This window comes from Topomyia yanbarensis, chromosome 2, assembly GCF_030247195.1.
Source record: "Topomyia yanbarensis strain Yona2022 chromosome 2, ASM3024719v1, whole genome shotgun sequence".
Lineage (NCBI taxonomy): Eukaryota > Metazoa > Arthropoda > Insecta > Diptera > Culicidae > Topomyia > Topomyia yanbarensis.
The window spans coordinates 324,793,238-324,817,088 of NC_080671.1; the positions used below are offsets into that span (position 1 = coordinate 324,793,238).

The 23,851-nt window shown below is 36.1% G+C and overlaps 1 protein-coding gene across 5 annotated transcripts in view; it reads left to right on the forward strand.

Moving 5' to 3' along the window:
- The first annotated feature begins 851 nt into the window (after positions 1–851).
- LOC131683794 (tyrosine-protein phosphatase 10D) overlaps positions 852–23,851 on the forward strand; it is a 109,558-nt gene continuing 86,558 nt past the window's right edge. For 3 of the 5 annotated variants that reach the window (XM_058966105.1, XM_058966109.1, XM_058966110.1), the window contains exon 1: positions 852–1,872. In XM_058966105.1, coding sequence (XP_058822088.1) covers positions 1,792–1,872 — 81 coding nt within the window. In that variant the 5' untranslated portion in view covers positions 852–1,791. The remainder of the gene's footprint in view (positions 1,873–23,851) is intronic. The other 2 variants (XM_058966106.1, XM_058966107.1) reach the window with 1 other exon arrangement.

The window sequence follows — 23,851 nt, forward strand, 5'->3', positions numbered from 1 at the left end:
AGAAAAAATAGATTCATTACTGTAGCACACTTGGCAACTTAAATAGAACAACGGATCATAAGCAACACGACACCAGCGAAGGTAACTCTTAAGAAGATAAATCAAAGCAAACTAATTGTAACAAAAATCTCTTGAAACAGCATTTCAAAGTCTTTTTAAGAATGACTAGTCATTCATGATATCCTGGTTTGACAAAAAAAAATACTTTGGTAAAATAAACTCTTGAGGCGTAAAATTATGTTTTATTTGAATCTGTTCAAAAACTCTAAAATATATTGCAGATAGAAGTTCTCTCAAGATAACTGTTTTAAATAAGTTGTTTAGGTTTGTAATTAAAAGTACTTTCACAACAATCTACATGATTGTTGATTACTTACTTTTTAATTTCAACACGGAAAACCGATTAAACGCAATTTCAACCAAAAAAGTAGTTAAGTCCAACCGACTTGCATTCAATCCATATTGAGCTCTTGTCGACCGGTCTCACGAACACTAATGGAGTTTCTTGATTGAAAACAATCCAATTTGATTTTTCCATCTTTGTTTATTATTTTCAACCACGTTTTGGTATAGTGTTTGTGTTATGTTTCGAGCATGAGCCGTAGAAAAGACTATACAAAATAACGTGTCATTATGACGCATAGAAGCATAAAGCGAGCACACAACTATAACCCACTTTTGCCTCCCACATGCTAGCACGACATCTTATTCTCCTCTCACCGTGTTCACCCACAGCGTTGTGAGTTGTGAGACGTGAACAGTACTGTGTTCGATAGTCGCTGCCGAGTCAAGTGCTTTCCAAGCGATCATCGAAAACTTGACGTTTGCCACTGGCTCTGACTCCAGCAAGCATTTGCAGTCAGTCCGAGAGAAGCACGAGAGCTGAGCTGAGCCTGATTCGCGTTTCGTCTGTGCGCCGTGTCGCGAGGAAGTCCGTGTAGGCAAATAGTGAAATCTTGCATACACATTTTTTCATGTTTCAATCATGCTTATAAGTTGAAAATGTGTGTACTTTTCATTCATCAACGTCATCATCCTTGATGGCTGTCGCGAATGTCGAGCCTTCGGGGTTTAATATAAGTCCTTCGTGTGTGCAATTCCCGTGAATGTGTTCAACTTCTGTGGTGTTTGGTGTCGATGCAAACTCAGGTCGACAGTTCAGCAAATGCCAATGGATTCGTGATTCCACCTAGTCCCAACAACCAACCATACTGTCGTCGGGTAGCTCGGCGAAAAATGGTTTGAAGCAATTAATCTGCGTGGCGACACAGCGAGGCAAATGGGTGACGGATGTGTGTATACAATTATGGCACATGTGAAAATGAATGAAATATCGAATTTCGTGCTGCTGCCTGCGTTTGATTGTGGTTTTATGTGAGTGACGGCGGAGTGCGAAAGGGAAGTGAGCGAATAAATAGTGAAACAATGAGCACCTCGATTACTAGCAAAATGAAGAAAAGTGAAAATGTTTCAATAATAATTCGCAAGTTCGATCGTTTTTGTGAGGAAAATCTTTGCAGCTAGCTAAAAAATAGCGTAAATAGTGAATCCCCCTTTTCGTGTATTATAAAGCTCAAATTTATTCCCGTGCTCACTATCGGCCATCGGTAGGCACAGTGCAGAGGGTGTAGCGCTGTGTTCTTACCAACCATTCGCAGATATCTGTATTTTATGATTGTAAAAAGTCACAGGAGGAAAGTGGAAATATAAGAAAACAAAACGGAGGAAAAAAATAATTCCATCGCACATCCATACATCTATAAAACCACCTATATATAGCAACTTGTAAACATGTATTCTGGTGCTGCCATATTTGGATATAAAACATCATGCATCTCGCTCACGCTAGCATTGATTTCCACTTTGATACAGGTAAAGTACTTTTGGTTCCATTAGTGCAATTTTTTCGCACACTATCCCAAACACACACCACTATATGATATAGTGACGAAGTCCGATTTGACTATAGTCGAGACGTCCGATGTCATTTATATTCACAGAACGGTGTTTGATTAGTTTATGGCTCATTTTGGCTGAGGTACTAATATATTCGATGGTTCGTGAACAAGAAGTTATTTAATGGATTCAATGATATTTTGGAGTGATCTTCGTTCGAAATGTTTATGGAATATGTTTGATCTCGTCAGATACATCAACCAATAGTAATTGGCTATTATACAAACAATATTAGCGGTAGCTTCATGTCATGCAATTTAACCATTTTTGTTCTTATTCAGGAGTGCAATCAGGTATCAAATTATATTGGCTCAAATGGCACGTTCCCCGTAAAGGGCGAACACGAAATTTTTGCGACACCGAAAATGTCATGCCAATTTTCTTATAATGTTTAAAATCAAACCAAAATTTTAGGGTAGTTTTATACATATTACTTCAAAAATCAAAAGAAAAGTTAATCGATGGAGCTTTGAGTGTAAAATTGAACGCATTTTCGCTTGATGCCCTCCATCAAAGTCTTTACAGTGTCAACCGGTACCATTTTCTCAGTTTTTTTTCCATTTTCCTAATATATCCTTCTCTTCTTTGACTGTCTTCTTGTTCTTCCGAAGTTCCCGCTTTATCAATGCCCAGTACTGCTCCACCGGGCGCAGCACCGGACAGTTTGGCGGATTCATGTCCTTTGGAACAAAATGGACAGAATTGGCCTCATACCACTCCAGGACACTTTTAGAATAGTGGCATGATGCCGAATCTGGCCAAAATAGTGGAGCTTCGTCGTGCTGCTGCAAGAACGGCAAAAGGCGCTTCTCGAGGCACTCAGATTTGTAGATCTCGCCATTTACTGTACCCTTTGTCACGAAAGGCTCACTCCTCAGTCTGCAAGAGCAGATGGCCTGCCAAATGAGATATTTTGAGACGAACTTCGACATTTTCTTCTTCTTAAATTTGTCGTCCACATAGAACTTGCTCTTGCCGGTGAAAAACTCCAACCCCGGAATTTGCTTATAATCGGCTTTTATATACGTATCGTCGTCCATCACACAGCAGCCATATTTTGTCAGCATCTTCTCGTAGAGCTTCCGTGTCCGAGTTTTAGCCGTCTATTGTTGCCGCTCATCGCGGTTTGGGAAATTCTGTACCTTGTATGTATGTAGTCCAGCTCTCTTCTTTGCATTCATGACGTAGCTCTGCGACATGTCGATCTTTTTAGCCAAATTACGGCTTGAGACGTGGGGATTTGCGCTTCACCTTTCCCTCCGTCTTTTTGGTCTCCGGTCCCGGTTTTCTTCCAGCTCCTTTGCGGTGGTCCAACGTCAACCGCTCCTGGAACCGCTTCAACACTCTGGAGACGGTTGAATGGTGAATGTTCAACATTTTTCCCAACTGCCGGTGCAAGGTCAGGAAATTCCAGGTGCTTGGAAAGAATTTGTTCTCTCGACTCGCGTTGGTTCACCTCTATTTTCGTTGAATCGAGAAACACGACTTCGAGTTTGACAGCATGTAAACAATACACATCAATGAGAAAGTGTGCAAAATTTGGTTGATTTTTACCCAATGGTAAAAAAGTTATGCCCTGTTGAATGTGTCGCAATAATTTCGTGTTCGCCCTTTATGTGATCAGAGATTTGGGCCTTGACGTGTCTACTCATTATTGTCCTCAACGGAAGGAAAGGAGAAGAAGGAGGGAGGAAGTAGAATTGGAAGGGTGGAAAAAATGACAGCACAAAAACAAACAGCAAGTAAGTTGAGCTCACAAGTAGTCCAATCGCCTGCGAGAACCCCTAAAGCTCTTTACCGCACTGGATTAAAAACTTAAGTACGTTACTAAGTTTCTGTCGTACAAACAAAGTTTCATGGACGGTCGAAAATTCGAAATTGCAATTGCGTTGCTGCTGGGCAGTTGCATTTCAGGTGATATGATGTTCCATAGTTGAATTCACAAAGATCACGTGAAAATGATTCAGCGCGCTGAATAGTAGCCATTTGATAATTGATTTTTAGTGGCCGGTTAAAACCCTGATCAGCATGCCACAGTGTGTTGTTTCGAAAAGTACAAGAGGGCCTATGAAATTACTGGGCACGGTTTTTCTTAAAAAAAAACTTTTGTTTGGCAAAAAGCGTATAGATTGTACCAATAGTCGCAGTGCTCGGCTGAAGCCCAAGACCAGAACTTTTCCTTTATTCAACTTGTTGAAATTGACAAAGCTGGCTCAATTACTAGCTTGGACCATGATTAGTCCAAGCTAAAGGCCTTGATCGTAACTTAACTGTCGGAGCAGAAGTTTGTTACTTTGTCGGACAAGCTTTGTTGAAGAGCCGATTGAGCCCCGCACATAATCATGAAGATTTCTGATGATACAAGTATCTATCTAGCGAGTGAGACTGTTCCAATCTCATTTCACGACGGTAGACACATTCCTCCATCAGAGAACCGTCAGTGTAATAGACCACTTGCGTTTGTTATTTTCTCTCCATACAGCCAGACAACCACTCCTCTTGAGAAGATATCTTCACAAAGAATTTCCTGTAAAGAAAACTACATGGGAGTGTAATATCGCTGGGAACAAGAACTTCTTCACTCCATGTAACCATTTGTGACCACAGTCGTGTCAGACTGGTAGCAAGCAGTACCGTCTTTCCGCATGGTCACACTGGGCCAGGGCCAGGGGCCCCGCGAAACGCATCACAGCAAGGCCAGGATAACATTGAACCAATTCAACCGTTGCACAAACATTTCAGTTCAAGTTTCAATTTATTTTGAATATATAAAGTTAGGAAGGGACCGAGTCGTAGCGACAAACAGAGCTCAATGGCCAAAAATCTCTATCTAGTAAGTGTTTGCCTGATGTGGACACATTTGGAACCGTTACCGTTACATATCTACAAAAGTAAATCCGTCTAAATGCTACACTTCCACTATGCCTGGACCTTCTTAAACTGGTACCGAACCTATAATGTTGCTTTTGGCCTGAAGGAGGTCAATTTTTAAACATTCTAGAACTTCGCTTTATTGTTCTCAAAAGGAGTGACTCCATTCTTTTTGTCAATAATAATATTTTTTTCTGATAATATGAAGCCTTGTAATCCTGAAGTAAAATTATTTAAATTTTACAATGTAGTTTATGTAGGTTAAATTTAAAACTTCAGTTTACTTCTAAACGAGAAATGTGAGCCACTCCCCCTACGGAGAATGGCTTGAATTAAGCTTAGACACGCTATGGTAAAAAGCATTCAGGTATATTAGTTAGCCACCGTCGCTGTCTATAAAATGTGATTTGGTAGTTTGTTATTATTAAAAAGTATCATTTAGTTTACTTTCTACATACATCTTCCCAAGCCGGTCATAATAAACGAGTATACAATACGTCTATTTAATTATTTAACAAAAAAAAACTGCCTCGGCAAAAAAATCGTACACAAAGGGATATTGCAAAGAGCCGTTATTTCTATTCCTACAGCAGGGATGGAACATGAATGAACCTCAAGGCGATATGAGCGCTTAGAATCAACATTAGGGGAAGATGGGGTAAAACGCACCCCCTAACGAAATATGATCATAACTAAGCTATACAACATCAATTGGGAAAATTTGATTAGTGATATCGTGTAGCCAACATTTTCCTCCGTAATCAAAATCATAACGCTTTGCAAAATATTCAAAAACATGAAAATAATTCAATTTTTCAAAATCATTTAAAATCACCTTTTGAAAAATAAGCGAGGCAAAACGCACCTGTGCGGGGGCAAAATTCACCACAACAACAGGGCACAATGCACTACAACAACGGGGTAGAATGCACCGCAACAACGGGGCATAATGCTCGGCGAACAAGCAAGTAGTTTTGTTTTCTAACGAGATTTCACAAAAGTGTGCCATTAAATAGCCTTAGGTTATGCAATTGGTAGGTTTTCAGAACGATTTTTCTGTTTTCGATTAAAAACCAGCAAATTCAGAAAAGATGGCATTTTGCCCCCGATGGAGCAGAGATATAAATTTAGCAAAAATTGAATTATGTAGTAGATTTTTCATATGTAGTGCGACAAAATAATGAACAACGGTATAAATAGAACAGGAATCCTCTAATATAATAGTAAAACAGTATTTATAAGAGCGGAAAATCCTTGTTGCACGATCCACAATAATTACATGAGAAGAGCACGTTATTGTTTTTTTTGTTTATTTCTCGAGCTGCTATTGATGTACGGTTATCAAACTTTGACAGTATATGTTTACTATGACGGACTTCCCACTGGTGTTACCGTTTTCTAGAAATTTTCAGCTGTTTTCGATATAATCAAGGGGTGCATTTTACCCCGGAGGTGCGTTTTACCCCATCTTCCCCTATATGGATTGAGTTCAAAGGTGACAAGACTCGGCGAAGTGGAAAGTTAAATGGAAAAGAATATGTGACTTTTACGAAGTTGGATGTCGACTCTAACCAGTTTCATCACGTCAGGAATGTTGTATTACACACAATCGAGAAGTTCTAAACAAATCTAAACGGGACAATATCAATGCGTACTACTTTAACTCTCATAGTTTCAAAATTAAAAACTAGTTATCTTAACATTCGAATTTATGGACAGCGATCAAGATGGCTGTCATACGCTAAAAAGAAGAATTCGAAACGTTAAACCCAATCTATCATGCATGGTCAAATGGTGTACTTGACTATTATTTCTTGGCAAATGCATTTCCAATTTTAGAAAGTTCAGTTCGAAGCATGACACATCGTTTCTTATAGATTAGGCATTCTTAAGCTTTAGCTCTATGAGTAGAAAAGAACTCCGAAAAAATAACAAAAAAGTACAATAAAAAATGTGTGATGCTTTACTTTACTTAATCTGCTAAAATATCAACGTTCGCCCATAAACGACGTTTGGAAACTATAGTCTATAGTCTGTTAAAATATACAGATTGAACATGTGAAAACCGTACTTACTAAAAATACCCTAGAAAATGAAAATGTCGCGCTTTGTTTACGAAAGCCACCTAAACTCATCACGGAATACAAAGATTTTTTTACTGATCAAGACAACGTTCAAATGGTGAACTCGCCATACTCCAGCATTCCCCCTTTGGCAGCACTCTTCATTCTTAAATAACGTCATGCAACTATGAAGGTCATATTACCACATGTTAATTCTGTCAGGTTTCTGCTATATTATGCAACTGCTATTAAGAGAAATGTTACACAATATTTCTTTATTTCTAACCTTCAAATGTCCTCTTATCTTTCCAATGGCTTTTACAATATGTCTCGTTTTAGAATTCTTCGATTCCAACACGATTCTTCTCTGCCATATTCCCCTTTATCATGTTAAACGCTATTAACTTTACCTTAGGGTGTCCGGGAATTTTTTTAGAAATTTTGCGCATGATGGAGTCATTTGCTAATAAATTTTCAGAGCAACTCAGACCATCATGCGCGTATAATACCACTTGGCAGTAGAATCTATAACTATGTATTTTCTCCAGTTATTTTGATGGTTTGTTGGCACACTTGGCTCAAATTTGAAAGTCTGGCATGAAAAAACCATGCTAATATACAGTGTCCAGGGGCCCCGTGAGTTCTTAAGACGACCCTGGTAGCAAGATCAACATGCTGTTCCAAAGACCTGAAACCTTCAATCTGTATACATATGATAGTGCTTCTTGTTTAAAGGGTATGTTTGATGATTTAATATTAAGAAGGGCAGTAGTCAGAGTTGTCGTGGAAGCACGAACTTCGACTGAACCATCATCACCTCTCCCCTCTGGCACCGCACAAGCATCGGTATGACAATATTGGAGTACTATCGCCGTTTAAATCCAATATTTAAATTTGGGTTTGAGACCCCAGGTCTTTCGCCAGCACTGTTCGAAGTCCATGCGTGCTTTCTTGACTCTGAACTCAATGTGACCAGGCCAATTCAGTTTGGAAGCAAATATAACTCTAACGTATTTGACTCGATCGGCTCACTGTAGCTCAGTGCCAAAGAACTGCAAGTGACGGACCCCGGTTGTTATTCGCTTCTTCATGAAAAAAAACCATTGAAGTTTTGTTTAGGTTACCTCATAATTAAACTTAAAACATTAAGTCAAGAATTGCTCCGATACAAAGTCCAATAATTAGTATTTGACAATCTTCAGCATATCCGAAGATTGGAAATCCAAGCTCATTTAGTTTCCTCAACTAGCCTTCGGTAACCAGATTGCACAGCAACGGTGACAGTACGCCACCCTGAGGACAACCGCAATTACTCAACTTCCTTGTCTCTGCCTGACGAGCAAAGAATGCGTTTACTAAGCATTGCGTTTTTCTAACCAGAGATACATGTAGATATTCCATAACCACGTGTCGCTTCCAGAATAGACTGGAAGGACACATTGTAAAAAGCTCTCTCAATATCTAGGAATATACCTAAGCTAGATTGCTTGCCGAGAAGACCTTTTCAATGTTGTAAAGAACGTCGTTTGGGAATAAATCTAACAGTTATTTCTCGCCATGCTTTTGCGATATAGTCGGTAGCAAGACTGGTGAGCATAATGTTTTGCAGGACATGTTCGAGCATATCAAATACCTTTAGCAGCAGCACAGAAAAGAATCCATCTTTTTCAGGCGATTTATATGGAGCAAAGCTGTCGACAACCAACTTGGCCGATTCAGTGCGTACTAACGCCCGTGAGACCGAATCACCAGAATAAGATCCGTGAACATTGTCCAGCTCCAGATCGATACAACTTGGAAAATGAGTGTCGAATAGACAATTGAGCATATTTTTTCGTCAGTCACCTTAACGCCATCTCTGGTTTTTAAGAAGTTCATTTGAAAATCATTTGATTTTGAGAGAATTTTATTTAACCTGCTACCTTCCGTCAAACTAGAGATTAGTGCATAGGTTTTGCCATCCAGCACACTCTGAAGATCTAAGACATTTCTCATGCACTACGAGTTGACCTGAAAGCCCTGGAGTCGTCACACTGACGCCTACAAATTATGAAAAAGTTTGTCGTATCCACGACACCATCCAAGTCGTCTATTTGTAAAATATCCATGAAATTTACTCGCCAAGTTTTCCGAAAAGAGACCCCAGTTTGTGGATTTAGGATTACGATATGTTACCACATTGAGAATGACATCAAGATGATCGAAAAATATATACTTATCATCGGCTAGATATGGTTCAGTTTCATTATTCCATTATTTCAGAGCGCCTCAAATTGATGTCTAAACTGCCCCAAATGATGTTATGCGCATTTGCATCGCTGTCCATAATGAGCGGAAGTTCATTTCTGCTACAAAATGATGCAACGCCTTTGAAATCATCAGAAGGTGACGACTCGTTATGCGTTATCGTTGTTAATTTCTGTTATTCTACCATTGTTGATTAGAAAACGGTGCATTTCATTTCCAACATGTACAGCACAACCCGATCATAATTTCACGATCATAATTCCCACGATTTGCGAAGAAAATAACGGCCCACTATGTCAGAGATTCGCACACTTTTACCACTGCACAGGTCGGATGACAGTATGGAATTGGGATTCCCTGTTTGATGGATTTTTACAGCCGGAACAGATGATCCGTTCCGTAGTATAATTCTTAACCGGTTGAAACAACCACTACCGACACTACACGGCTTATATATGTAGCCTACTCGGAGAAAGACACTAAAGAACAGCTTGGCATTAGGGCCCCTTACACGAGGCGCTAGTAATGTCATTACTGAGCAGTAATGTCACTTTTAATGATCGTGTAAGGTGAGTAATGACGGAATTCCCATACAATTCCAGTAATGACACTACTTAGTAATGACACTTTTATTGCGCGTGTAAGGACCCCTATTCGCTTGCTAATCCAAACCAAACTCTTTTTCTTGTAAGTCATCACGCAGGACCAGGGGTTTGTTCAGAAACACAAATCGTGTTTTAGTTTTTGGAGCTATCGTCAATCCGGCGCTAGCTTAATCCTGGCAATAAGTCAATGTCGGATTCTGATAAGACGAAGTCGAAGCGCAAATTCTATAACTAATATAGATTTTTAGTGAATTAGTGCATACTAAATGGTCGTGTTAAGTCAGACCGGACTAAATCGCAAAATCTTAAAAAATAAGATAATGATAAATAATTACTTCAGCTACATTCTACTTTTGCCAGAGTTGAAATATGTTATATTAAACAAGAATTATTGCAAAAATTAGTTTCGAATTATAACATGCTGCTGCGATTTTAACTTTAAACTCGATTTTCTCGAAATCAATAAAATGTCACTTAATCCTGTCTGACCAAACACCGACCGACTGTAGTAGTAGGAAGATGAATGCATTAGTTTTGAATGCATTCAAAGCGGCAGGGAACAGAATTCCTTCATTCTATTACTAAGCCACAAGCTCAATTAACCAGAGTCGTTAGTTTACCAAAACGGCAAACACACCTTCCCAAAAAGGTACGTCAATAACTCTAACAATTAAAGAATTGATGGGCTCATATCCAAAGCTGAAAATCTAAACCAGCGTAGCCAAAGGAGAAGGAGTTGATAACGCAATGGTTTTCTTCAAACCTAAATATCTCCTAATATCTATATTGCAGTTCGATTTTCAATCTATCAATTCCATTTGAAAGATCAACGATTGGTTAGTAATGGAAAATTAATAAATGTATTTATTTTTAAGAGAGCAGTGTTTTTTAAACAAAACTGTTGAATAAAGAAGACATAACAGCCCCAGGAGCGAAATCAACACTAGTGAATTGTTTTAGTTTAAACGTTCAGCAGACCGAAGAAAAGCGATTCGAGTTAAATGATATTTTACACCTTCGTAATGAGGGGAATTGCACTCGAGAAGTGAGAATTCTACTGGACGACGCACAGTGGGGCAGAATGATACTTTCGTCGCTCAAATCCTCTAGCGTCCTGGGTATGTATCCTGAAGGATTTGTGTCTTGTCGGAAAAGTATTTTGGATGCAAATGAGCATTATTTTGAAAACTGATTGATAAACATTTCTTGCTAAGAATAAGCACAGCCTTATGACTGAACTACAATTTGGAAAACCACAGAAAGGACTAGACACAGAAGGCATTTTAATAAGATTACTTTATAAATAACTTGATAAATTTATTCTCAGTCCGAAATATTATATTTGAATTCAGAAACAAGAAAATTTTTGCATATACAGTAGGATTCCGTTTTTGGCAACAATTTTATTTTTTTCAGTTGCCAAAACCGGAACCGTGCCAAAAATGGAACCTTATTTTTGAAGTTTAGATTTTCAATTTACGATTTCAAAAATGTTTCAAGGATTTTTAATCATATGTGAAATGGAATGAAATGAAAGAAAAATATAAGAAAATTCAATTTTATTCTTGTTTTTATCAAATTCAGACGTCGTATGGTGGGGCAGAATGCTACTTTCGACGCTCAAAACCTCTAGCGCCCTGGGTATATATTGTGGAGGATTGGTGTCTTTAGCAAAATATCTTAGATGAAAATGATAATTATTTTGACAATTTAGGTTTTGATCTAGATAAGTAGAAACTGATCTAGATTAGTTCTATCTTTTGACAGAGGTGTTCTATCAAAAAACTTTCCTCGACAAAGTTGTTCGTTTGATATTTTTAACGTATGTACTGAAGACAGTTATACTTTATAACTTATGTAGATGGCACTACATGACATTTAAAAAAAAATACTCGAGAAAATAAATTTTAACATTTTTTATGAAAAATAATAAATGTTTTATTTCTACATCTCCGAAAAAAGTTTCAAAGTGTGTTATCATGACATTCGCTACTGGGATTGTTATCTTTTCTTTCGTGAATATTAATGAACAATTTTGTTTAAAAAACATAGCTCTTTTAAAAAATAAATAAATTTTGTCCTCTATAACTACCAATCGTCGATCTTTCAGATGGCATTGATTGATTGAAAATCAAATTGCAATGTTTGAAGATAGGTTTGAAGAAAACCTGTAAAAATCACTTGCAACTGTCCAAACAAAAGGGATTAAAAATTCAGTGCTGCGGTGAAAATGTGCTCCAATAAAAGTTCAAAAATCTCCAGAACAATGCATTGCAGAAATTAATACATCAAAAGATAATATAAGCAACCCTATTTTTCAAGAGCCACGCTACATTAAATCTTAAAATAAATCATAACAAATGAACCACTATAGATAGCCTTGTTTATTCAGCAAGCTTGCTTCAACTCATTTGTATTATTAAATTGTAGGGCATTCCGCAGGAAAACTTCACACATCTAAACAGTCGATACTTTGAACACCTCAACCACAAGGACCACCCTAATTCCATTCATTTGAAAAACTCGCCAAAAAAACTAACAAATTAGCCAAAGACATTATAAAGCAAACCAAACTATTTGGGGACCATCAGTTTTGTATTCCTAAATACGGCTGTATGTACTGTATGTACTGAAAATTTAGTGCCAAGTTTTGTGTTGACGTCGTAATAATACAAAGATAAAGAGGCTCGCAATGTTACTAAGGTTCTATTGAAAATTTTCTCCAGAACCAGTCTTATTACGCAGTGTAGCACATTCCTCTGTACTTGACTCTTAAAGGGCACAGGCTCTGGGTCTTACTATAAAAATTATTTCCGGCAGACACTAGTTACACTGCTACCAGTTGTAATATACTTAAAAAATACATTTCTATACTTATTGTGATCATTAAATACAACACGTATAGTGTAAAATATAGTTAACCCTTAAATGCATAACACTGTTTTAAAACAACATTCGAAAAGCATTTTAAAAGTATCACAGTAATGTATTGAAACTATGAGACAATTTTAACATAATTTGGAGGGTTAATATGACTCCCATCTTTGGAAATAAAGTCAAATGTGATGTCAATTGATACAAAAAATATCTATTGCACATTTTTAAATGACTTATTATGTACAACAAGAATGTTGCCAAAAACGGAACCAGTTTGTTGCCAAAATCGGAGTGTGCCAAAATGGGAGCATGCCAAAAACGGAACGTGCCAAAAACGGAATCTTACTGTATTTTAATTTACTCCAAAATTCTCTAGCGAACTAGGAACTATTTCACTTGAATTCCTCATTTCATTTGTCTGCAGAAAAAATGCCAACCTTGCCCCACTTTTTTCTCTGGTTATAAAGTTAAAGTTCTCTACTATTCACAAATAAAATTCCAGCTGCCGCCATCTGCCGCTTCATGGGTTATTATAAATTTTGCGCATTTTTTTTAATATTTTTGATGAAAACAACCTTTACATGTCATGATAACATTTATCACTCTTTGAAGCATTTTTATTATTGTATATTTTCGAAGATTTAGGAATAGAACAATTATTTACAGAAATATTTTTCTTAAACAAATGAAAAAATTCTTTTTCTCGGGTATTTTTTAAATGTCATGTAGCGCCATCTACATAGGTTATAAATTATAAATGTCTTCAGTACATGTGTTAAAAATATCAAAACAAACAACGGCAAAGTTTTGCCGAAGAAAGTTTTTTGATAGAACACCTCTACCAAAAGATAGAACTGATCTAGATCAGTTTCTACTTATCTAGATCATAACCAAAGTTGTTAAAATAATGATCATTTCCATCTAAGATACTTTGCTAAAGACACTAATCCTCTAAGATATATACCCAGGGCGGTAGAGGTTTTGAGCGTCGAAAGCTTGTCCCACTGTACGACGCACAGTGGCGGGTCTTCAAACAAAAGTCGGACAAAACCTAGAATGTTACCTAATTTGGCTGAAAATCACAATTTAAGCTAATTTTGAGGTGCTGAGCTCATTATTGATGTCAAAAATCGTAAAATATTAAATGCATTCTTCCATACAGTGTCATTGAACCTTTCTTATAACTATGATCCCGTTTTCATGACAGATTTTCCGTTACTGTTCACCAATGTCAGCAATATCATAAAAAATTAAGAACACTACTTTAAATCCATTGTATAACGTGTTGGTTTACTGTAGATTGTCTAACTATTTTACACAAAACACCATGCGCCTCCATATCAGCAACAAAGCTTCAAAATCTCCTTAAATCTTTTTGCGCACCTAGGCGCAGAACGAGACCATTATATTCGAAAAGTAGAGGTTATTTACCATAGAATGTATGCTATGTGACCGTTCCGAAATGATTCCGAAATTTGTACAGAATACATTAGTGAAAAAAGTATTTTTGATCTGACCACCTTAAACCTATTTAAATTAAAAAGTCATAGTTCCAAGCAAATTTACCAAATGTATTTTATTCCCTAACCAATTTATTTCGTTCCTCTACGGAAATGAAAATCATTAAAAAGTCCGGACTTTGCTACGTTTAAACTCATGTTAAAAATCGTGTTCTTATCCAGGGATCATAAAATTTTGAATATACATCATTCAATACATGAGAAATTCAGGAAAAATATAAAATATCAATATTTTAAAAATAAATTTTTGAGGTTTTGGCCAGCCTCCAGCCACTGTGCGACGTCTGAATTTGATAAAATCATGAATAAAATTGAATTTGCTCATTTTTTCTTTCATCTCATTCCATTTCACATATGATTAAAAATCCTTGAAACATTTTTGAAGTAAATTGAAAATCCAAACTTTTAAAATAAGGTTCCATTTTTGGCACGGTTCCGGTTTTGTCAACTGAAAAAAATAAAATTGTTGTCAAAAACGGAATCCTACTGTACATCGCTATGATCCGCAAGAATCGTTAATTCACATTCCAAAAACCTGTGCTTAAACATTATCGGGAAACACTAATGATAGATCGGGCTAAATATTACAAACGTATAATAAATCGAATATCATAAGAGTAGTTCGAAAACCTGGGTTCTCTGAGCGTAATTTGACCAAAAAGTTTACTGCGGCAAATAAGGTTTCTTTCAGTCGTACCGTGCTAGCAAACATCCTAACAGGAAGCTAAAACAATACCTGGTTACCAAAAACCGAGTGGGGAAGCTGTTCGAGCAAATTTTGAGTCTAAGCTACCTTGTGAAACGGAAGTATATCTTCGCAGATGAATTCACTCTTAAGGGGAGCGTCTGGTGTAAAGTGCTCAAAACAAAAGTTATCTTGTTACTCGATTTTGAAGGCAAGGCAAAAATAGATGTTTTGTGAAATGTTAAAATCGCTTTATACATTCATTATGTACGAAAAAAAAAATATTTTCAGTCATACAGAGCCACACATACGAGCGTTTCAATAGTAGACGTCCAACCATTTCCAGGAGCGCCGCGGCGAACACGATAACTCTCGATAAAATTGTCTGATATGGGAAATTCAACAAGTTTTGTAAAGCTTGGACTTGTAGTTACTCAATAAACCACAAAAGAGAAAAAAGTTCGAGTTCCGGAAAATGGCTTCATGAAAAACGAAAAATCTCATATTTCACTGTAAAATTCACTGATTTTACTTCAAAATAATAGGGAGAAATTTTTTTTATTCGGTTTTCTGTGGTTCATCGACAGGTTACACATATTGGACATCCTCATAAAAAAATCGTTATCGTGTTCGCCAAATTGAAAAACCCGGTTTCGAAAAAAAACACGCTGTAGAAAATGACTCATTGGGTATTTTCTCTTGAAAATTTGGGTAGAAGTAGTTTAGAGTTTATTGTTTACACTGTATTTTGATCGCTGTCAATTTTTCGAAAAATGTTTCCGATAGAATATATACCATGATGGAAAAAGTCAACCGAATGGCCCGACCATTCGCTAAAAAGAAAGAGTGAGTGAATATTTTCTTTCTCTTCTGTATTATTTGATATTGCAAAAGTAACATGATTTGATTTTTTAATGAAAAAATTTACCAATTTACACACATTGTTGTTTGACCAATGTTTGATCGTAACACCCTTATTCTCTATATCGCCATTTTATTTTCTCGTTAACGACGAATTAACCTTGCATCTCCTAACTACTAACGTATTCGTCAGAATTGTGAAGTTATGGACTTTCTTATAGAGAAATTTTTTTCATCATGTTACCAACTTCTCGTTAGGAATACAGCGGCACTATAATGTAGTTTATTGTAAGGCAATCGATGAAACGCATCCTCTCATAATATTACGGTCTTCCCCTTGGCCGAGATGAAGTCCATATTATCACAGGTGCAATTTTCCCACACAGTAAACAGTGGTGAACCGTTATCATTTATACTACTTGAGTGAGTGCTCATTCGTAAACAGTAGTTCATCGGGTCGATTACTGATAACAAACGGTTTGCCTTTTCAAGCACGAGGATGAACGAAACGTGCGAAGCTGTTATGGTTCAGACTGTAGACAAATATTACCCAACTGATAAGCAGGACCAATTGCAGTAAAAGGGTTCCCGCTGTCAATCGGCAGTATAATAAATAAGCAAAAAAATGCTTAATGAACAGGATTGTCAAAAACCTCATTTGCGTGAACTAGGGACGCGGAGCGCGTTGGCGGCTGAATTCGTGTTCAAAACTTCAACTCTATTCATCATTTCAAGGACCAGAAATATGAGTAAGAGTATGCAAATGAGCTAGCAACTCTGAAATAAATTCGTTTTGCTATTTTCCATTTTTTATTGGCTCTGCAATCTAGAACAGTGAAAAAATTACATTTAATATGATGCCCCATTCTAAACTATCCTGATGTTCATTTGTTACACAGATGCATCAACCATGCCAACGTTTGACGGTGGTGTAATGAACTTTCAACTACTTCAAACCTACATATCCAACTTCGTAGAACGGATACGGTCGAGTCAGAATATGAAGCACGAGTTTGCTTCGAGAACTCAAATGCACTATCGTGCCCCTCAGTATGTATGCTTGAACATAACCTTCGTTTTGTTTTTTCATTCATGGCTCAGCTAGGCCCAGACACGAATCCGGTTCAACTTCAACAATCCGAGTTACGTCGTCGCATGTCTAAAATGCACATAAATACCTACATAGACTTGTTGCGCGCATTCTTTTCGTTTTTGATTTTAATCTGCCCTTCATTCCGCTCTCGTACGACCCCAGTCCGTACCAACTGGTCATGGGTGTCCCAGTTTGTGAATGTATTCATATGGTTGTGGTATTTTTTTTGTTTGCTTCTGTTGAATGTTTATTATTTGCAGCTACATAGCCTGAGAAACAGCTGTAGGAGCACCCCTCTCCATTTTTCACTTGCTAGTTTTAAACGATTTCTGAGAACTCAATTTAAGTCGTATCTGCACGGGGGCACACACTGAAAACAAATGCGACCAATGATTCGATTTACGAGGGGGTTGTTCATTTACCACGGGAACAGAAAACTCCCTGCTCACCGTCTGTGGACTAGCGTGAACAATTCCTGTGCCTCTATCCCGCTGCACCAGTGGCCACGTAGACTTTTCTTCAAATTCATGTCTTCAAACAATATGCAGACTAAGCACACTTAAATTGTTTTATTTTGTAGAACAATGTTTTTTATGATGAATAGTATAAAATGTCACAAGGTTATTTAACAAAAACTTAAATAACTCGTACCCCATTTTCCGTAGCTGTACACTTTCTTCAACAAAATTACGCCCCAATATTTAGTTCAACTATTTGAAGTGTGTTCTACACTTTTAAAATTTTGTAGATATCCTGTTTTGAAGAAAAACTAATGAAAAACACAAAAATTTACACTTTTTACTAAGTTTTAATGGCTCTACCATTTTTATAATCCAAAAATTGTACAAACTAACTCACCAAACCTCTCCATTTGGATCTCCAGAAAGATAAAAAAAATGCTGAAAAAAATCTAAAATGGTTCAGGACAGATAGACAAGCATAAACATGAAATTTTACCCATAATCAGCCCATTGTTCAAAAAATCTAAATTCGTCACTAGTAGCGTTTTAGCAAATTTACTCAGAAAAAGAAAGTGGAAATGGTTATTTTAGGACACCCTTTCCCACGCGATCATAGATCGGTCACGTTCGGAAGCCCCAGCTCTTGATCCCAGCTCCCTAGGTTCATTCCCTCAGTTCTAACATCTGAGTCGCACACTCAAATTTGAACATGCATATGCTAATGAAAACATGCAATCAAGCCCAAAAATTCGAAGTTATATACACACAGGACAAATTCCCATGCGATCAAATACGTTAAAATGCAACCGCTCGAATCCTTCTCGATCACCCTCTTATACTTAGACTTACGATCTCACAAACATAAAAAACGCTCCAGTGACTAATAGTTGGTTTTCAGGATTTCTTTTAAATGAAAAAAAAACAAGAAACACAAATGATTTCATGCGTAGTTTTGGACAATATATTTACCTATTCTACAAAAAAGTGTTTTTGGATATCAAAATAAATAAAAATGGCGGGTTTATAAACATTCTCACGCAGCAGCTCGCTGCGGACAACTCAAACTCCGTGCAAAATTTAGCTCGTAAGTTTTACCTGAGACAAAAATTAAAATGACTTCTTAATCGGAAGGCTTTTTTGCACAAGATAGAGTATAATGGTGATCGAAAGTTGAAATTTTAAATATTTCAGTCATTTTTTAACAAAATATTCGATTTTTAGCAGTTATGTGAGTTAATGTTATTGTAAAAAGAGATAATCCATAATTCTATTAATTGTAATTCTATTACAGAATATAATTCTAAGCACCATTTAAAATCAAAATGCATTTAACAAAAATCTTCCAAAATGCGATAGTTTTCGAGATATTTGAAATTTTGCTCCTTCAAAAACAATTAATTCGTGTAATTATGCTCTTTTTAATAGTTATTCGCGTTACTCCATCAAAAAATGTCAAAAATTTAATGTTTATCGTTTTAAAGACGTAAAAGCAACTTTATTAGCGTATTTGGATCCTGGAGAAGCTTTCAATAAAAAAGTTTTCCTAACAACAACTTTTGGCATTTTTTTATAATTCTTACTATTTGCAGTCAAAAATCCAATTTTCTTTTTGAATATGATTCTAAACGCCATTTTAAATCGAAATGCTCTTAACAAAAGTTTTCTAAAATGTAGTAGTTCTCGAGATATTTTAACTTTTGTTTTAACAACACTATTATTTTGTTTTATTACGACCTTTTCATAAGTTAGTCGCGTTTCTCCATCAACAATAATAGGTTTTTCAAAAGGCCCGTAAACTTTCCTGCAACTTTCTCTTTGACATCAAGGCGATATTGTGAAACATTTTAAAGTTACATGAAAACAACCAACATATGATTCAGCTATATAGTTTAATCAGCAGACCCTATGGATGAAATATATTTTGGTTGCTTTCATGTAACTTTCAAATGGTTTACAATATCGCCTTGATGTCAAAGACAGAGTTGCACGAAAGTTTACGGGCGTTTTGAAAAACCTTACATCTTTAAAAAGATAAACATTAAATTTTTCGACATTTTTCGATGGAGTAACGCGAATAACTTTTAAAAAGAGCTTAATTACACGAATTAATTGCTTTTGAAGTAGCAAAATTTCAAATATCTCGAAAACTATCGCATTTTGGAAGATTTTTGTTAAATGCATTTTGATTTTAAATGGTGCTTAGAATTATATTCTTTAATAAAATTACAATTTTGTATGTCAATTAGTATGAAATTTAAAAACATGTACGAAGTTATTGTTAGAAAAACTTTTTTACCGCTTTTTTCTCCATCATGCAATCATATTCAAAATGTTTCTTTTCTCTTTAGGTTTTTGGTAACAAAATAATAAAATAATTTTAAAAAATGGGTTTTTTCGCAATTTAAATTTTTATCCTAAATTTTTGTTTTTTTGAAAAATGACATTTTTTTCAGTGCATATTTTTTCGGATAGAAGTATTCATTCCCTGTAACTTGTTCTCAGATAGTTTTGCTGTATAAAATACAGTAATCGAACAAAAAAAAATTGAAATTCATACACGTAGAAACGTTTACGCCCTTTTGAAAAATTACTCTTGTATCAAAATATTCCAATTGCCAGAGAATATCATGGAGATTCATACAGCGAACACACCTGCAAAGTTTCGTTCGAATCGACGATGGTCATATTTTGCGGTCGGCCGGTTTCTCATGGAATCCCTCAAATATTTCAGTCATTTTTTAACAAAATATTCGATTTTTAGCAGTTATGTGAGTTAATAATATTGTAAAAAGAGATAATCCAATACATTTTTTTAGTTCAATTTGTCCATAATTGAATATCTAAAAACAAATTCTTGTGAATTCTCATGACGTTAGCGGGATTAAAATTCATGATTTCAAGATCTTAGTCGCGATGTTCGTAATTTCTATTCACGTATCGTGAAATTTTAGTCATGAGTAGAGTGGTTCATGTTCATGATTTCAGGATCTTTGTCACGATTTTTGGAACCTCTGTTCATGTTATCGTGATATTTTAGTCATGAATAGAGCATTTGATGTTCATGATTTCAGGATCTTAGTCACGATTTTAGATATTTTCGTCACTAGTTGTGTGATTTGTGTTCATGATTTCAGGATCTTATTCACTATTTTCGTAATTTCTGTTCATGTTATCATGATATTTTATTTTAGAGCTTACTTTCAAAGAATAATGTAACTAATGATCATAATATCAGCAGCTTTATCGTGGTATTCGTAAATTCTCTTCACATTATCGTGATCTATTAGTTTTTGGTTACTAACGATTTTTTAATCGCAATAACGTGACAATATGAATTGGATCATTGAAAAAGACTCAGTCGCGATATCTGGTTCAGTGAACTATATCACGCGCACTATTTGGGGTTCTCAGTGTAGTTTTCGTTTTCTGTCCGGACATCAAAATGAACCTTATCAAATGAATAACGATGTTCGAGGCCCCAATGGTTTTTTATATCTACTGCTCTTACCTTTTACTGGTCGCTAGCAGCTGGGTATTTCAAGAAAAAGTGCATGGAAGAAAAATTATTCCACGAATAATACTCCAAGTTTTGTGAATGAGTTCACGTAAAAATTTTATTACCATGTTGCATGAAATTGCAAATGATTAGGGAAATATTTTAAATAATACAAGCACGCAAATCGATGCTAGATAGATCGTGAATCATGTACTAGGAACCATGACCCAGGCCACGAATATATGAATATTTTATGATTTCGTGAACTTTTTCACGAAAACGACTGATAAGTTGTTAACCAGTTAACAAATACATGAATAATATTTCATGATTTCGTGAACTATTTCACGAGCACGGATATTGGATCGTAACTAATATATTAGGAATCATGAACCAGTTCACGAATACATGAATAATATTTCTTGATTTCGTGAACTATTTCACGAGTACGGATATTGTATCGTGACTAATATGTTAGGAATCGTGAACTAGTTCACGAATACATGAATAACATTTTATGATTTCGTGAACTATTTCACGAAAACGAATGGTAAGTTGTGACTATTATACTAGGTATCATGAACCGGTTAACGAATACTTGAATAAAATTTCATGATTTCGTGAACTATTTCACGAGCACGGATATTGTATCGTAGCTAATATATTAGGAATCATGAATCAGTTCACGAATTCATGAATAATATTTGATGATTTTGTGAACTATTTCACGAGCATGGATATTGGATCGTGACTAATATATTAGGCCATGTGTTATATGGATGGTGCGAAATAAAAATGCTTCGCTCTATATTTTAAAGAATTTAGTTGAGAATGGTATAAAACAAACAAATGCTTCATGCGATTCGTTGTAAATCCGATTTCAAACTTTGTCGTGAATTATTTTAGACTAATTCGATTTAATTTTTTTCTTACAATTTTATCGTTCCATTTAAAGCAGTAGGTACTATTAGAACAAGCTATCTCAGAAAAATATCAATAGAAGAAAAGCTCTACCGCAACACTAATTCAAACTCATATGTTGACAATATGTTGACATTTTCTGAAACGTTTTGCAAATGTCCAATCATTCAATCAGCACGGTATCGAGTTTGAACGGTTCGAATGATATTTTTAGTTTCCAGTTTGAAATCTGTTTTTCTTTTTTGCATTCACTCTTTGAATCATTCACTAGTACTAGTTGCCAGCCTTTACCACTGAAATCGAAAGCTGCCACCGAACCACGCGCATGCAATAGTTCGTCCGAGTCCAGTCACCGTTCGTCAGATTAAAGGCCGGTGAATGATTTTTATCGCTACACAGTGAGATAAATTGTAGGAAAATCAGTTAAAGCGAATGGTTTGTGGTTTGTATATAGTTAATGGAATTCTGATTGATTTTTATATTATTCCGCGCTCAATTTAGTTTATTGCTTCAGTATTACTATTATCACGTGCAACTCCCAAACATGTGATTTATAATTTATTATGACGATAAAACCCAGTATTCGAATCTGGAGAGCTGTCCTAATCCAGACATTGGTCCAATCGTATAGTAGTTTCTATTTCTAAACTTTACTATTATTCCTAAAATTCGTCCCACTACTCAACGATCCCACTAAAACCAAAGCATATTTAATGTACACACAAGACACGTAGCTAACACGGTGCGCTTCGAATTGGTTAGCTATATGAACGTAAATAACACATCCCATGCTCCGCTCTATGACTGTGCATGTCTACACCACGCACCCCGCCCAGCTGCAGCCATCGCATCGGGGCCGGAGAATGTTGGTATTATGTTTGTTGTTTTTACAAAATGTGGCTGTCTGTCTATGTGTTGATTTTAGGCAAACTACACAACATAAATCAGCTCAACGCCACAACTAACCTAAGCTCTAATCACTGACTCCAGCGCTCAACTGGAAAACCTATGCAAGCCGTAAATTAGCAATACATACATACATTACTGCCAGGTCTCGGCTTGCGTACGCTTGAATGCATTTTGGAAATCGGTGCATTGGACTATATATTATCAAAAACAACATACCAAGAAGACTGGCAACTTTGTGAAACATCTGGGGACAGTAACAGCAGCACCTCTAACGAGTAAAATTGGTACCATGTGTATGGTTGGGTATAAATCGATACGAACGTCTACACGCATACGCATGTTCATATGAGATTCCTACCCTCATTATATAGAGGCGTTGCAATCAATGAAGCTCCACGACTGATTGGGGAAATGATCTCTCTCCTCTAGTTATGTTGGCTTCGATTAAATGTTGTGGTCACTTTCAATAGTGAAAGGTTGTTTTTTATTCTGTTCTATTTTTAATGATATTTACATTTAAACGAAAGTGATCTAACGCCACTAATACGGCGGTCGATTCCGGTTTTAATGGGCTTTTCCCGCATGGCCAGGTGTTCTGGAAAGAATCTGTCGTTTTCAATATACTGGTGTTCTTAACTTATCACCATACAAAATTAGATCGATGGGTCGAATGTTCAATTCACTTCTATATTGAAAATCGGAACGTAAGAAATTACCTCTATTCTAAGATTTTATTGACGCAGAAAGAATATTAAGTATTCAAACGCAGTTATTTTATTGCACTTTCATGAATCATCATCTTCATTGTGGTTGAACAAACTGGATGTTCGAAAGCATGATCTGCAACAGGGAATATCAGCGATTTATATAGAGCGCAAATTTTGCACACGTCTTATGTTCTATTTGGTGCCGAAACTGCATTATTGTTAAGTACAGTGCACGGGGTGGAAAGTAACACTTCATCGACCGACAAACTGACATGACTCTCTTTTTTAGATTCGGCAAGAGATTATTAGAGAGTTTACGCAAAAATTGGTAACTCGTACTGTCAAACTGGCATTTGCATTTGACAGTACGAGCTACAGAATTTTGCGTCACTCTCTAATAATCGACAAAACTGTCATGTGTTGTTTAGAGTTCCTACAGTAAAAATCTGGACAAGAGAAAAGCTTCAGGAAATGTGGCTCAAAAAAGTTGGACTAAAATTATTGAATCGTGCAATAATCTTAAAAATATAAGTTCTGGTTTTGTTGAATAGTTGACAATTATCTAATATTTTGTAAATA